Source organism: Lycium barbarum, chromosome 5 (genome assembly GCF_019175385.1).
Source record: "Lycium barbarum isolate Lr01 chromosome 5, ASM1917538v2, whole genome shotgun sequence".
Classification (NCBI taxonomy): Eukaryota; Viridiplantae; Streptophyta; class Magnoliopsida; order Solanales; family Solanaceae; genus Lycium; species Lycium barbarum.
The window spans coordinates 123,181,163-123,199,016 of record NC_083341.1 but is presented as its reverse complement, the minus strand read 5'-3'; the positions used below and the strand labels follow the sequence as shown (position 1 = coordinate 123,199,016).

General features: G+C 36.8%; 1 protein-coding gene across 1 annotated transcript; it reads left to right on the top strand.

The window, feature by feature from the left end:
• The first annotated feature begins 14,331 nt into the window (after positions 1-14,331).
• On the top strand, positions 14,332-15,873 carry LOC132639719 (uncharacterized). Its single transcript, XM_060356149.1, has 2 exons — positions 14,332-14,620; positions 14,990-15,873. The coding sequence occupies exons 1-2, from the start codon at positions 14,332-14,334 to the stop codon at positions 15,871-15,873; spliced, it is 1,173 nt and encodes a 390-aa protein (XP_060212132.1).
• Positions 15,874-17,854: the final 1,981 nt, after the last annotated feature.

The following is a 17,854-nucleotide window of genomic DNA, read 5'->3' as shown; positions in this document are numbered from 1 at the left end:
GCCGGAGAATAGCAACGGCATTTTCGTCGGAGCAGTGGGGAGGAGAGGGACGACATTTTCGCCGGAGCAATGGAAAAAAGGGCACGACATTTTGGCCAGACCTCCGGCGGCGGTGGAACAGTGGAGAGAAGAAGGGGTAGAGAAATAGGAGGGATAGGTTTGAAGTGAATAGTGGGATGAGTATTCTATTTTGTGTGTGTGTGTGTGTATATATATATATATATATATATATATATATATATATATATATATATATATATATATAGTTACTAAATAGTATTAATACACAAATGTTTGCTATGAGAAGTAATTAAGTTAAACTATAGCTACTAAATGTCAATACCCACTATATGTTTGTTATATCACGTAGTTATCCCTTAAAATATTAAGTTCAATGTATAATTCTCTACTAAATCAAATATAATATAGTGTTTCTTATTCTCAAGTCTCAAAAGTCTCACGTTATTGTCACCCATGGCAGAGTTCTTTGTTATTTTTCCAGATGACTACTTAGATTTTATTTTATTCATTTCCACTTTTTCAGAATGCTTTTATTTGGTATGGATTTACAATGTTGGACATGACTTGGATTTGTTAATCCTAATTTGAACTGAAAGGGTTTTTTTACTGAGCAATTATGATTTAGATTTACCTCTGTGGAACTAACACATGAATTTTGTTCCTAATAAGTTTGCCTTAAGTCTCAAGAGTCAAATCTGAAACTCCAAAATATCCAAACCGAATAATCCGAAACCGAACTTAAAATATCCAATCCAATCCGAACTTATTTGGATTGGATTTGGATTGTAATTTCTTCAATCCGACGAATATCCAAACCGAAAATTTCATATCCAATCCGATAGCCCGAACGCCCATCCCTAATCGTCGTAACCATCATAGAAACATTCTCATCTTTAGCATCGTCATTAACATTGTAAAAACATGTCTGTTGTTGTTGTTGTCATAAAAGCTTATAAAATCATAATTCTTTGACTCGGAAAATAGGGACATTTTGGAAAACATTTATGGATTATCAAGAAAAAAGTCATGCCTTTGAATCATGAACTCTAACTTTTGGAAGTAAGGAGGTTATGAAACATATGTAAGGAATTATAACATATGAGTTTCTAGAAATAGGATCATCGTCATCACAAAACACGTTTATCTTTAGCATCATAAGAACTCCATGAATCATGAATCTCTAGCTTTTGAGAATAAGAATATTCTTGGAAAACATTTATGGATTCACATAGAGGGATCATGGAACATTTGGAAAACTCCTATTGGATTCATAAGAAAGGAATCATGCCTTTAGAAGAAAGGGACTAGCCTTAACATACCTGGAAGATAATTTCTCGACTTCCAACTTACTTCCTGACTCGCAATCTACATATAAAACCATTCATACTATTGTTAGGCTCGTCATCATGCATTTCTCTCAAACCTTTACTTAAAATCCTTTTAGATTCTGTCGAAATTCGGGCAGCATCTCCCCTGTTTATATGTCTAGCCCGAAATCATAATATCAACAACAACAATACCAACATCATCAACACCATTATCCATACCAATATATTTCCTAAAACATCCCACACGATGTTTTCTAAATTTCTCAACTAACCAACTTGTGATACGACTATTTAATAACTTTATTTCCGTAAAGAAGCCGAAATTAATACCAATAAGGAGAGATTCATACCTTTTCCTTGTTAGAACAATAATATCTCCAATATCCATCTTGAATCCAAGCCAAAATCCACCGCAAAACGATACTATAAGCGCGACTATATGTTGTCCGTGTTGCACCTTATTTTTTACCAAGGCTTAACAAAGCACAACTTATGGAGCTCTAAAATGATTAATTATGTACAGAGTCGCCACCTAGCATTTAAGGTATACTAGGGTACCTATAAGTTATTAATATATGCAGCTTAAAATGGTCTACGAAAATAAGTGAGATTCTAGGTAAGTGTTCAAATTATTCCGAAGGGAAGGTATTAAGCATCCTTCAGAATCCACAAATGTGGTTCCCGGCTGGACCAATTTTAACTATACGAGGGATGTGTAAAAAGGCTTGATTATTAGTTATAAAAATATTAACAGAATTTAAACTAAAGAATAACTAACATGATGTTTATGTAATAAAAGGTGTAAGTTGCATATGTATAAAAATAAGTATTACATGATTATTTACAAGTAAATAAAGTGCACAATTACAGTGACTAACAATTTTAGCTTTAAATGAATATAATATAAAGGTATTCACTTAACGAACGATTTGCTTTTGAAAAAAAAAAAATTAAAACATATGTGATATAAACAATGAATAAACTTAAAAATAAAAAAAAAATAAAAAAACCCGTCTTTTGTACATGGAAGGCCTTGGAAATCGACGGAAATTTCTTCATCGGCCATTTGGGTTTAGTATTCGCCCAAATGAATTTAAACAAATAATAAAAACGGTAAAGATGCTATTGGCCGCCAAAAATATTTTCCGGGCACAAAACCAACATGTATTTAGTAAAAGAAAAATGTAAAATCAGTCCGAAACAACCAGCAAACCGACTTGCTGTGAAATTTCTAGAAACTGATGAAATTAGTCAAACTAAATTAAGGGAAGCTATCATATGAACAAAAACAGAGCAGCAACAAATAAATTGAGACAAATACACGTCGCGGGGAAAAGCCAAAAACAGTGACAATAAGCAGCAACAACAAGAAGCAAAACGGAGATTCTCCGGCGACATAGAAGTCACCGGAAAATGCTCAAAAACAGCCCAACAATGGCACAACAAACAAACACAATTATACGTATACGAAAAATGTATAAAACACGAAATAAAACGGGAGTCGTCGGAGTTGGGGTCATCTCCATTTCGCCGGATTCCGACTTAAGCCGCCAGCGTGGGCAGCGCGCGCACGCTAGAGAGAGAGAGAGAGAGAGAGAGAGAGAGAGAGAGAGAGAGAGAGAGAGAGAGACGAAGGGCTTCTCGTTAATGTTTTATTTTGGTTACTGGTTGTGTGTGGGTTGTGTTGGTGGTGTTGTTGATGCAGTTCACCGGAGCTCGGAGCTCCGACGTGGATGGGCTGGCAGTGGCGAGGCTGATGGAGAAGAGTGGAAGGGGAAGGGTTGTATGGTGCGAAATGGGGTCGTGGTTAAGGTCAAGTGAGGACGGAGGAAAAGGGTTGTTTTGTGGTGGTGGGCGGCGGCGGTGTGGTGGTTTGCGGTGGCGATTTGGTTGTTGTTTCGCGGCTGGTCTTAGCTCATCGGAGCAGTGACGGGAAAAAGGGGAAAGGGAGGAACGGGTTGCTGGTGAGGAAGACGAAGGGCGGTGGTGTGGTTCTAGAATTCCGGCGAGCTCGTCGCCGGAGAGGATGGTGGAAGGCGGCGGTTTTTGTAAGAGAGGGGAGAGAGAAATATTTAGGTTTTAGTGAAAAAAAAAATGATGTTGGAGTGTATGGAAAAATATGGACTCTTCCTTTTCTTTTATTGACAAAATGGCCCATCTTATTATCCAAAAAAATAAAGTGTCACACCCCTTTGTCCCCCACCCATCACCTCAAATGTCAACTTTTATTTTATTTTAAAAAGGTGACGAGACCTTGACTTGATCGGATTTTGCTCTGCGTTTAAAAATTAATTGCTCCGATTTTCTCTGCACTGTCGGGCTGCACTAAAATATAATTAATTAATACATGTATAAATAATAACGTAAGTATAAAATATAAATATTAATGTGTAAGATATGAGAATGTATTGCTATAAAATTAAGAAACAATTATTAATTGCACGAAAATGGTAGTATTACGCTATACATGTGCAAAATAATGATTCTTGGAAAATGACAATAAATTGATAAAATTCCTAAAATAAGGAAAATCATCAATAAATTATAAAACAAAAATGTAAAAATGTGTAAAAAATGTATTTCGTGCTCTTTAACGAATCAGGGCCCCCCAAAACGTTAATTTTAAGCACGTCGAGCCAAAATTAGGTGTCAACAGTCCGGACCTCTATTAATACTCCGTAACTTGAAATTACTCAAAATCCTCACTTTTATATGATATATAGGCTCTCATATGTTTGATGAACTCTCTAGAGCATTTGGGAAAATTTTTGTGAAGAAAAAATGGGGTTTTGCCCCTTATATAGTGTGCCAAAGTCGGCATCACTGTAGCAGCACTGTAGCAGCACAACCTACTCTGTCCGCCTAAATTGTAACGTCCATAATTCTCTACTCCGACGTCGTATCGACAAGTGGTTTGTTGCGTTAGAAACTAGGCCCGACGAACTTAATCTTAGGCTTTTGAAATAGCTAAAAACTCCTAATATACTAGGAGATATACCCCTCCAAAATTGACTAAAAATCTACCCAAAATCCTGCCAATTTTTTTCAAATTTTTGTCAAACTTATTTTCTTCGATTTGCTTGATCCCGAAATCTTCCGAAACTCTCCATACATGATATTTATCACTAATCATACTTGACAATGGTCATATCCTTTGGTTCCAAGGTTGTCCTTCCCGATTACGACTTACAAGATCATAATTCATCCTTTACTTAAATAATATACTTAATAATGCCTCGTTCCTCACACTCCAAATAGCTCGACATACTTACATTCAAATTTAACCAGTGCTTCTCTGAGGTACGGGGTGTAACACTGAAAGTGCGGGGTGTAACATTAAACATTCGTCCTCGAATGTTGAGGTAGAGTTCGCTTTGAGATAGATGTCAATGTTCTTACCTGTATTTGTCGGTATTTACTTGACTTACTTGCAGTCTTACTTGCTCATTTAAAACTGAATTTATCCAAATTACGCAGTTTATCCTTCTTCTTTTGTGGCCAAAATTTTCGCCTGTACTCAAGGTCGTCTCTTTTCTTATTATCTGTCTGTCTACTAAATCTTTATGCTTTATCATTCTCATTGTCTCTTCAGCCTTCATTGTTTACATTCTTCTATGCCCTATCATCCTGTACTTACCACATACTTTTATCCAATTTTGATCTCATCTTCTTTTTATTCAGAAATCCTTGTTCTCTTCGATCTCCACGTATCTTTCTTACGTTTCACAGATGTCCCAAGCCTTTGTCTTCTTGTTTACTTATTCATATTCTTCCTCCCTTAAATATAACCTCAAGACTGGTCACATTTTAGCAACCTTTGCTTTCTATAGCAGTCGAATTAATCTTTGCGGTACTTTATCTTTCAACTAGTGTAACACAGAAATGTCTCGCTTAATTTCTCTTTCCTTCAATTGGACTTCTGGCACCTGACTAACTAATGATAATTTCTCTTTCCTTCAATTTACTCTTAAAGTTTCTGATCCTTAGTTCGGCTAATAACTTAGGGGTGAATTCAGAAATTTGTCGAAGAATAACCAAGATTCCTAGTCATGCAGCGAATTCGAATCTTTTCATTCTTTCCTTTGTCTGTAACCTTCATTCATCACTTTTTCCAATAAGAGCCATCATGTTGCTTGTTCCACGAGGTCTCATTGTCACCCACTTGTTCCAATCAAAAGTGATATCCTTTGATCATTTCCTTTGGGGTTCTCCTTCTACTTTTTACCTTTTCCCGATTCTCACTTAATAAGTCTTTCCCATAGTTTGTCGCAATTATCTGTCATTTCGGTTTATCAATCAAGCGGATCTATTAATTCTTTAAATGTCCATCTCCTTTATTTATATCCTTGAATCTTTTTCCTGCGATCTTATCTTCATCTACTTCCATGACTTCACCTTCCGTTGACTTAGTCTCTCTTGTTTCGCAGCCCTCTATTTCTTTACTAGTGGACAACTTTCTTATTTGGCTATGACACTTTTCCTTGCTTGCTTCTCTAGTGCTGCTTTAGATTATCCCTCTTAGTACTAATCAATTTTATATACATATCATTCCATCTCCTTTTTAATGCTTTTGTCGAACTCCTTAATTCCTTACAATGTCATCATAGTTCCACCTATGGTAGCGCCCAGATGGCTTGCAATAGCATTTCCTTGCTAATGGCTTATTATTCTCATTAATTGCTTTACTTCAGATTACTCATCCAATGCATCAAAAATACTATAGCCAAGGGATTTATATTTAAATGAGACTCAATTCCACCCATACAACAACCTCAGTATCATCCCTCATACACTTGTATGCAGCATTTTCTTATCACCGTCGTTATCCCTCATCACAAGATTACACTTACAAGTAACATACTAATGCTCATATCCCAAGCTAATCTACTATTCAAAATATCTTCAAATCTATGTTTGAATCTTTCCTCCAATTTCCTCTCCTCCAATCTTATCATCATTACAAACTAACTCATAAGTTTGAGACTAAAATAAAATCTTACTTAACCATAACTTCCTTTCAATACGAGTGTGCTTCCCTCTTTAAGTCCTTGGCTCTCCTATACCAGCCTCTAATTGAGACTTATCTGGCTTCCATTCTTCTTCAAATATTTATTGTCGTCCCCACACCATTTTACTATCCATTTCATCAGGACAATTATTTATATGTTCCTATGACATATGCTCTCATAATTTAATATAAACGGTGACTTATGATTTCACGATGCAGGAGGTATTTTCTAGTCTCAGGCAGTACTGTTGTCATGCTATCCATAGGCATATTTTCTTTCTTTCTTTCTTTTAACGATCATTGAAATTCCTAAAAATATTCCTCTTTTAAAACTCTCACCTCTTACAGTGCTATAATTTCTCTTTACTAATCCCAATTGTCCCTGATACTTATCCTTAGTCACTTGTATGTTTTCTTACTTCTTTTGTTACCTTTTTGGGGTATGTTTGCTGCATATTTAATTATAACCGAAAATTTCTCTGGTACGACCGATTCGAATCATAGCCCGGAACACAACGTATTGCATTGACAAAACTTATTTCCTTGATTTGCTAAACCTTCATTATCTTGTCATACCTCCTTTCTCATGTCTGTCTCATAATATACTTGTATTTAGTCCATTTCCACTTTTCTTTAGCATATCCTTGCTATATTAGTTCATCTCGAATTTCGACTCCTTCAAGCCAGTACATTTCCTTCTTCTGTACTTGGGAATATTCTAATTCGTCTATGAATGTCCTCATATACCAGTAATATTCGAGTATTGATCGTCTTTGGTAGTCAATTGGCCGACCCTAGCGATCCTTCAACTCCTCTAGTCCATATAATGTCGAAGTTACTTTTATCACCTGGTTTGACTTATTTCTCTTTTGCTAGCTAGATTCTTGTATCAAGTCATCCATACATATTGGACACAACTCAAACTACTTCCTTCTTTCATGCCTAATAGTCCCCTAGGTTAATGAATCAATGGTGACATTGGAATTCGTTAGGCTCCTTATAGAATGCTCGACTATACCATGCTCCTTCAGCCGTAAGTTTTTTTTTCTTCCTTCATAGACATCCTTTCCCCAGTACCCTTGAGATTTCTCTTACTCTTGGTTCTCGATTCCGAGTTGGGTTTATATCATACCAGTAAAAGTCAATACTTTCTCTCATATTCTCACGATTCGTCCTTTTCTTAATTTAGCTCATAGTATCCCATAGTTTCTCTTAACTAAGTGTTTGTATCATAATCATGCGTCATAATCCTTCTAATGTCCCACCGATTCTTGTTCTCATCATGAAATTTTAGTAAAATACACCCTTTTCTTTCTTCCTTCGTTCATTTCTTATTTCCCTTTACGATACCATGGCTTGCTCGTATGTATGTTTATTCCTCGTATATTCGTCCTGTTCCTTTGTAATCATATCTCTATTCCAATTCCAGTATCGTATGCCATCACTGCCTGCTTTTGTCCAACCTTATTAATTTATTAGACTTCCTTTTATAGTCGCCAATCACATAACTTCCTTTAATCAATACATAACCGCAGTTTTTCGTACTTCTGTCCTCAAGGTCCTCCTTGATCTCCTTTGCTTTTAAAGTGATCTTTCCCGTTTTCCACTTAATAATATCTACCTAGAAGTTTGCAGAACATTCCACTATGAGTACAAACCCATCTTGATCTCGTACATATACATACTTCTACGGTGGAACTTTCCCGTACTCGTTAACTTCCTTTCCCATATCAATATCTCTTTGTTATTACTTACTGACCAATCTAATCTATAAATCGTAATACTGTATTTGAGTTCCTAATGTCAACTTTCTTTATGTTTTCAATAGGTCCCAATCCTCCAAAATCTCGGATGCAACTTATCCCAGTTTCTTAACTACTAGTCATTTTTCCTCTAGGGTTCCTCTTTTAAATTAAATTAAAATCACTCTAAAACTTCTCTTTGAAAGCATCGCATAGTTTTTCCTTCAATCATGACTTACCAAACGGCTGATGGCCACATTTTTTCTTTATTCTTTCTCTATAAACATGCAAACAATTCAATTTGCAAAAAAAATCAGATAAGTTTCCTCTATAATTCGTACTACCTCATTCCTGCACACAGCCCAGAAAACACATCCAATGCCCCACAGAGCAATCACAAATACCCATAATATCTTGCTCAAGTTCTTATATCAACGTCTATCCATATTAATAAAACAGGAAACATACCTTTCGAATGAACAACTTCAATTCTCAGCAATTACCTCGTAGTGGCATAATCAACTGCTTATCCATGATCAAAACATTTGGGGTTAGAATCAGGGACATCATATCCTATGATTTAGCTCTATGGCACGATCTAAGATAAGAAAGAAAGGTCAATGGTTCCTAAATGCCCGACAGCCTCTTGTTTATAAGTGTGGCGCGCTTCACACCCATAAGCAAGACTCTACTGGACACGGCTCGTAGACATTCCCTAGGACGAACTACTCTGATACCAATTTGTTACACCCCTATTAGGAGTATGACGGGCTCTGACCCGTAGGCCGGGAACCACCTGACTTATCCGTTACTTTGAACATTATTAACCATAACTCAAAGAACACCTGCATGCAGAAAAGGCCCAACATAGAAATATTCGATCATTCAGCGCATATGTTCATATGCGGACCGAAAAGGTCTCAATAACATAATGTATATCATAAAGCCGGCAAGGCTAACAGTAAAGTAGCAAGAGCTCAAAATAAGGCCGACAAGGCCACCAAAATATTATACAACAATAGGAACCGGTGGAGATATAAAACATCTAACTATACACACACGTCTACGAGCGTCTACGTAGATTACAAATGATCATAAGGACAATACCAAATAGACTGCAGCTCCGAAGTAAGTAGAGTGCTCTTGAGAATTCGCTGATAGAACACCTACGGGTCTGATCTGCCTACCTGCCTACCTGCGGGCATAAGCACAGCGTCCACAAAAAGGACGCTAGTACGAATAATGTACTTAGTATGTAACGCATGGATAACAACATAATATAGATATGAAAGGTAACATGGAATATGAGAGATAACCTGTACATCTGGAACATTTGGAAAACGCCTATTGGATTCATAAGAAAGGAATCATGCCTTTAGAAGAAAGGGACTAGCCTTAACATACCTGGAAGATAATTTCTCGACTTCCAACTTACTTCCTGACTCACAATCTACATATAAAACCATTCATACTATTGTTAGGCTCGTCATCATGCATTTCTCTCAAACCTTTAATTAAAATCCTTTTAGATTCTGTCGAAATTCGGGCAGCATCTCCCCTGTTTATATGCCTAGCTCGAAATCATAATATCAACAACAACAATACCAACATCATCAACACCATTATCCATACCAATATATTTCCTAAAACATCCCACACGATGTTTTCTAAATTTCTCAACTAACCAACTTGTGATACGACTATTTAATAACTTTATTTCCGTAAAGAAGCCGAAATTAATACCAATAAGGAGAGATTCATACCTTTTCCTTGTTAGAACAATAATATCTCCAATATACATCTTGAATCCAAGCCAAAATCCACCGCAAAACGATACTATAAGCGCGACTATACGTTGTCCAGATCCCAATTAATACTCCGTAACTTGAAATTACTCAAAATCCTCACTTTTATATGATATATAGGCTCTCATATGTTTGATGAACTCTCTAGAGCATTTGGGAAATTTTTTGTGAAGAAAGAATGGGGTTTTGCCCCTTATATAGTGTGCCAAAGTCGGCATCACTGTAGCAGCACTGTAGCAGCACTGTAGCAGCGCAACCTACTCTGTCCGCCTAAATTGTAACGTCCATAATTCTCTACTCCGATGTCGTATCGACGAGCGGTTTGTTACGTTAGAAACTAGACCCGACGAACTTCATCTTAGGATTTTGAAACAGCTAAAAACTCCTAATATACTAGGAGATATACCCCTCCAAAATTGACTAAAAATCTTGCCAAAATCCTGCCAACTTTTTCCAAATTTTTGTCAAACTTATTTTCTTCAATTTGCTTGATCCCGAAATCTCCTGAAACTCTCCATACATGATATTTATTACTAATCATACTTGACAATGTTCATATCCTTTGGTTCCAAGGTTGTCCTTCCCGGTTACGACTTACATGATTATAATTCATCCTTTACTTAAATAATATACTTAATAATGATTTGTTCCTCACACTCCAAAGTTGTTTTACCTAGCCATAGCTCGACATACTTACATTCAAATTTAACCAGTGCTTCTCCGAGGTACGGGGTGTAACACTGAAAGAGTAACACTATGGAAACAAAATTCAATTAAGGAATACTCACATCCCACATTGATGCCAATAAATTGATTATACCTTACAAGTTAAAGACTGCACCTATCTAAAATTGTTCCAAATGAGTAGACTTACAAACTTTTACGAACTCTAAATATATTTTAAATAATGGTCCCAAAATCGGAACAAAAAAAAATTATTGTCAAATGTCTTCTTTCTTGTAGTGCATTTAAAAAACTAGCAATTTTCTCTCTCTTCATAATTTTCTCTCTCTTCATAATTTTCTCTCCGTACTAGTCAAACATTAGGACTCCAACGGTAACGCTTTAGATCCTTCCTCGATGGGTCCGCCGACCGACGGCCCGCCGGAGAGTGAGGACGAGACCAACGTTAACAACAATGATCTAGTTCCACCATCTACTACGAACAACGGACTGACCTTCGCCACTGCTCTGACTGAAGCTCCAGGTTCCTCAATGATTCTCCGGCAAGATCCCCAATCAGTTAAGGCGAAAAGATCTATGCACAATGGGATGCACGCTTTGATTTTCAAAACCAGATATTACTTTGGAACCATGGCGTCTCATTGTAAGAGAACGATTGTGGGTAGATTCTTGAAAAATAGGCCTCAAATCAATACTATTAGATCGAGGATCAAGGAGAAATTCTCTTTCAAAGAAACCGTAAAAATAGGGGCTTATGATAATTTCAATATTTTCCTCACCTTTACTAACGATGAGGATCATAATGTGGTATTGTACAAACGTATGATTGAATTAGAGGGTCTTCAGATATGGTTGCAGAGATGGAGCCCCGATTTCAAACCGGAGGAAGATCTTCCAATTGCTACAGTCTGGGCTCTCTTTCCAGGTTTGCCATTTCACTTGCATAACTGGTTTTATCTTAAGCAAATTGTGGTTGTTGCTGGAATTCCCTTAGAACTAGACACTGCGACCAAAAACATAAATAGGCCAAGTACGGCTAAAGTTCATATCGAAATTGATTTGCTTAAGCCTCTTATTACTAATGTTTGGATTGGAAATGAAAATGAAGATAGTCTTTTGAAAGGATTTTCCCAAAGGATTGAATATGAGAGTATCCCTAAATATTGCAGGCATTGTAGAAAACTTGATCATAATATGGAGAACTGCAGAGTCCTTGAAAAGAAGAAAATGGAGGAAATACCAGTTTATCCTAACAGTAAGGAAGTTACCAAGGATATGAAAGTGAATCCCAGTAACAAGGATAACAACAAAAAGGCCAAGGAACCTACTCAGCAGAAACACAATAGGGGCAGAGAAACTCAAGTCAATACTAAGATACATGGTAATCCCAGAAGAGGTAGAAGTGAGCCCCCTAAAGGGTATTTCAGACCTACTAGAGTTATATTTGGAATTGATAAACCTTTGCCAACTTCTGAGAAGACTAACAATGTCATATCAGAGGAGGCAAGGAAACAAGACTCTAAAGAAGTTAATATAGATGACAATATGGCTATAGAAGTGAACCATAAGGTGATGATAAATGTACAGGAAGAGGGAAATGGACAATTTCATGACTTACCTGAAAAACTTCATCCTATTTTAGGTGAAATTGAAGAACTCATACAATCAGGAAAAGAAGGGACTCAAAATAGGTCTGTCTTAGTTCCTGATAATGATGATGTTGTACTTGAGACTAGTAACAAAAAAACAGTACAAAAGAGAAACTTTCCTGATAAAAAATCACAATGAATTACAAGTTGACATTTTTGGAGATGGTTGGCAGGGAACTAGCACAAAAAAGAATAAGAAAGGAAATGCCAACAATAAAAGTTCCAGCAAGAAGAAACAACAAAATAGTAAGGAAAAAATTATGGCTGGGAAGGAGACCAACATTGAAACTATAAACAATTTTGCCGAGCTGACTGATGAGATACATGTTGAGTCTTTTGATGATGATGGAGATGGACATGAGAAAATTAAAATGAAAACATCAAAAAAGGTGAAGCTGACCAGAATGAGGAAAGAAATGACGAATTATGCTAGTTCCTCTGAGGATTCGAAATCAGAGGACTCATCTGAGGACCAAGTAGAAAATTTGATTCAAACAGTGGTTAGATCCTCAGCCCAGAAACAGTCTAATAATACTTCAAAACCAGCAGGAAGGAAGGAGCTTCAGACAAAGAAAGATCAGAGGAATAAGACTAGACCTAGTGGCAGAGAAGCACCCATTACTAGAGGTCAAAAGTTGAATTCTAAAAAACCATCCAATAAATCCTCTAATGATTAGAGTGCTCAATTGGAATATAAGGGGTATGAATTCTCAAGCCTCCATTGAAAGGCTTAATAATATGATTAAACAACATAGAATTTCTCTTATTGTATTACAGGAACCTTTTGTAAAAGAAAACAAGATTGAGAATTACAAAACTTCTCTAGGAATGGGCAGTTGCTTTGCTAATAGTAGTAACAAAATTTGGATATTTTGGGATAAGGATATAGAAGGCTCAATTTATGCCAGTGAAGATCAAATGGTTACCTGCAAAATTATCAATAGCATCAATGCCAAGGAATTCTTTATATATCTGTGGTCTATGCTAAATCTAAGTCAACTGGAAGGGAATTCCTTTGGGGATACATGAGAACTTTTGCATCTACTACAGACTCTCCATGGGCTGTTTGTGGAGATTTCAATAGTATTCTAACTATGGATGAAACATTTGGAGGCAAACCCCACAGACTTGGTAAGAGTATACCATTTCTAGAATGTCTGCATGACTGTGGTCTTATAGACATTGGCTATTCTGGCAGCAGGTTTACTTGGTATAATGAAAGGAAGGAAGACAAGATTATTTGGAAAAGATTGGATAGAATGTTGGTCAATGACAAATGGAATGATCTATTTGCTAATAGTGAAGTTACTCATTTACCTAGAGTGAGTTCTGACCACTGTCCTTTGTTGATAAGTTGTGGTAATGGCCAAGAGAACTATATAAAATACTTGAAGTTCCTCAATTTTTAGGCTGACCAACCTGATTTTTTTGGATATTGTGAAGGATAATTGGAAATCTCAGACCAACGGTAACATCTTTTGGCTTATTCGGCAGAAAATGAAAAATACTAGCAAAGCCTCAAGTGTTTGGTCGAGAAATAACATTGGTGACATATTTGCTAAAGAAAAGGAGCTTAGTGATGTTGTGGAGCAATGTGACGAAAAATATTTGACCACCCTTGATCAGGAGGACAGAATGAAACTTCACAAGGCAAAAGTTGGCTTCATAGTTCATCATAAACAAGTGGGTTTCTTTTGGAGACAAAAGGCAAATTTAAAGTGGCAATTAGAGGGTGATGAAAATTTCAAATTTTTCCATTCTGTGGTGAGAGGTAGAAGAAGTATCCTAAATATTAACATAATTCAAACAGATGGGATTTGAATTGAGGGGGATAATGAAATTAGACAGGCTGCTGCTGATTTCTACCAAAAACTTTTCACCAAGGAGGACACTCCCAATAATAATTCCTTTCTGGAAGATATTCCCACCTTAGTTTCTGCTGAGGATAATGACCTTCTAATGTCTACCATTTCTATGCAGGAAGTCAAGGATGCTACCTTTGATATTAATCCCAACAACTCACCTAGTCCTGATGGATTTAGTGGATTGTTTTTTTAAAAATCTTGGGATATTGTTTGTGATGATATCCTGAGTATGGTAACTGCAGTTTTCAATGGAAAACAGATGCCAAAATATTTTACTAACACTTGCTTAATCCTCATCCTTAAAGTTGACTCCCCTCAAGAATTTTCAGAATTTAGACCAATCAGTCTCAGCAATGTGACCCAAAAGATTGTGTCTAAAGTCATGAACAATAGAATTTCTAAAATCATTACTAAATTGATTTCCCAAAATCAAAGTGGTTTTGTAAAAGGGAAGCCAATTGGGGAAAATGTTTTACTGGCCCAAGAACTTATTCATGACTTGAAAAAGTATAACAAAGGTGGCAATGTTGTTTTTAAAATCGACATAAATAAGGCTTATGACAGGATTTCCTGGACTTTCATCTATGATGTTATAAGAAAAATGGGATTTAGTGAGCTTTGGATTTTCAATATTTGAAACCTTCTTTCTAACATGTGGTATTCAGTTACCATAAATGGTAAAAGACTTGAATTTTTTAAATCCAAAAGAGGTGTCAAATAGGGTGATCCCATATCCCCTACTCTGTTTATTTTGGCATCTGAGGCCCTCTCCAGAAGTCTAAACAAATTGTTTGAAAAACCTAGATTTATGGGATACTATATGCTCCCTAACAGCCCTAAGATTAATCATTTATCTTATGCTGATGATCTTATAATATTCTGTGTAGGGAAATCTCACACTCTCAAGCTTGTCTTGGATTGTTTGAAAAACTATGAAAAAGCTTCAGGACAAATTATTAACAAAGAGAAAAGTTGTTTTCTTATGGATTCCAACATATCTAACAATAGAATTAACATTGTTTCTCAATATTTACAGGTCCAGAGAAAGGAATTTCCTATAAATTATCTTGGATGCCCTTTCTTTCAAGGGAGGGAGAAAATTGAATATTTTACTCAATCTGCCACCAAAATCTTGAAGAAACTAGGAACTTGGCATTGCAATATGTTATCAAAAAGGGGGAAGAAACTAGGAACTTGGCATTGCAATATGTTATCAACACTTGGCATTGAACTAGTAGCAAGTACACTTGCTACTATGCCAGTGTACTTGCTATCTATTTGCCAACCCCCAAAATCCATTTGTCAGCAGATGGAGAAAAATTTTGCAAGCTTTCTTTGGGGCACTGCTGATTGTAAAAATAAGCATCACTGGGTGGCCTGGAGGAAAATGTGTTATCCTACTGAAGAAGGAGGAATAGGCATTAGGTCTTTGCAAAGTGTATCTAACAACTTTGGGGCTAAGTTATGGTGGAGCTATAGAACAAAGAAATCTCTTTGGTCTGATTTTTTGAATGCCAAATATACAAGAAGGATTCAACCAGTAGCTAAGAAATGGAGCTACACTCAATCTCATTGTTGGAGAAGACTTATGAAAAGTAGAGATAAAGTTGACCAGTTGATCTTGTGGAAAGTAAATAAAGGAAACTCTAGTTTCTGGTGGGATAATTGGACAGGTCAAGGAAGACTTGCTCAATATGGAAATGCTAACACCTCAGTTACGGAAAAGTGTCAGATTACTTCCTCAATGATGGGTGGAATATTGCTAAACTAATCCAGATCATTCCTCTTGATATGGTGGCTCATATCCAGGGAATTACTAGAAAATTGCCTCATCTAAAGACCAACCTGTTTGGACCATCAATACAGATGGGAAATTTTCTTGTAAATCTGCTTGGAACTTCTTAAGAGATCATCATCACCCCTCCATGGTTAACAAGATGATTTGGCACAATAAGAACCCTGTTAAGGTTTCTTTCTTTGCTTGGAGACTTCTCAAACATAAGGTTGCAGTGGACATCAACTTATTGAAGTTTGATATCAATCTTCCCTCCATGTGTTCATGTTGCAGCATACATCATCAAGAAACTGAAGAGTATTTGTTCTTTAGTAGCATGATCAGTAAAAAGTGTGGAGGTATCTTAACCAGATGTTTGGCATCAACAATGATCCCTCCAACCTGAGGCGTCTCATGATCTCCTGGTGGTGTACTAAAGGAAAAAATGACATTCAAAAAATAGTGCTTCAAATCATCCCTAGCATAATTGTGTGGCAAATATGGAAAGCTAGATGAAAGAGCAGATTTGATAATATTCATATGCACCCTAACAGGATCATTCCTGTAACACCTCGTAGCTTCGGGCTAAGATTTGTATCATAAGATGGGGGTATAATAAACCCAATTTGAGTAGTGTATAAATGATGTTTGAAACCCAATCAATACATGAGAAGAGTCTTTGGGCAAAGCAAAGTTGAAAACCACTCTACGGGGCATGTTTGCAAGTGAGTTTATAGAAGGTCTTACTTCCAACGACCATAGCCCCATTATTAATTTGGAATTTGGGAAACCTTCCTTGATGAAAGTTGTAGCCCTTTGAAATAGATTTCCAACGGTATATTATGGGGGTCAAACGGACATCCGTGCAAAGAGTTATGCCCATTTTACTGAAGACTGTTCGCTGGAAATTCTGTCAGCGTAACGTGACGTTACGGACCGTAACACGTGTTACGGGCCGTAACAGTGGACCGTAACGCATCGAAAATTTCCAGAACCTCACTGGAAATTTTCACCAAGATACGGTACCAAGTTACGGTCCGTATCTCGTGTTACGGGACCGTAACAGTGACCGTATCTTGGTCCGTATGTACGTTTCGGGTCACCTGACTTCGGGAGGCCATAACCCTATCGTAAGTTGAGAATTTGGGAAAACTCAAAGAATGAAAGTTGTAGATAATTGAAATACCTTTCCAACCATAGGTTGTGGGTGCACAGGAGACGTCGGGATAAGGAGATATGGACGTTTTAAGACAGATAGGTCCCAACCCGTTTTCAAGTTGGGTCAACCCATTTTCAAGTTGGGTCAACCCATTTTCCCCTTGGTATATAAAGAAAATATTACCCTAACAGCCCATTTTTCCTCCAAAACTCAGATTTTAGAGAGAGGAAGTGAGAGAGAAGGGACATTAGAGAGAGAAAGTAGAAAATCAACCAAGTTTAAGGCCCCGAATGTCAAAGCTCGTAAAGGAAAAAGTGTAGTACAAGTCGTTGTCGTCATTTTAAGCCCAAGATCGGACTTGGGGGTGTTGATTTCGTGGTGACTACCCAAAAGGTAATATTTCTACTCCCCAATCATTTATAGTTATGAATTGATGAATTCTTGGGAGTATAATAATTGGGTTTGTTGAAGATGATTATATGAACTATGTTAGAATTGTTGGATTGATGACTTGGGATTGTTGTATTCATATGGATTATGAAGAATGATGTTAATTGCATCTAATTGGGATTGTAGAAATGACTAGAAGTAAAAGAATGGGGATTTGGTGAAGAAAACACCATTAATGAGGGTTATAGAGCTTCATGCCCACTAAGTGTTTGATAAAATGCTTAGATGAACAAAACATGGATATTGTTGCTAATATAGAATCCCTATGACTTGTATGCTATAGATTGAAGTTGAAGGTGGTGAAGGACATTGTGATACGCCCAAAAGCGGAAGGTTAAGGTATGTAGAACTTCCATCCACATGTGGGAA

Bases quoted from the DNA above. Each gene is read 5' to 3' on its own strand.
- LOC132639719 (XM_060356149.1), top strand. From the start codon at position 14,332: ATGGTAACTGCAGTTTTCAATGGAAAACAGATGCCAAAATATTTTACT. The intron at 14,621-14,989 runs GTGGCAATGTTG...TATTCTGTGTAG, and splicing joins CTTGAAAAAGTATAACAAAG to GGAAATCTCACACTCTCAAG.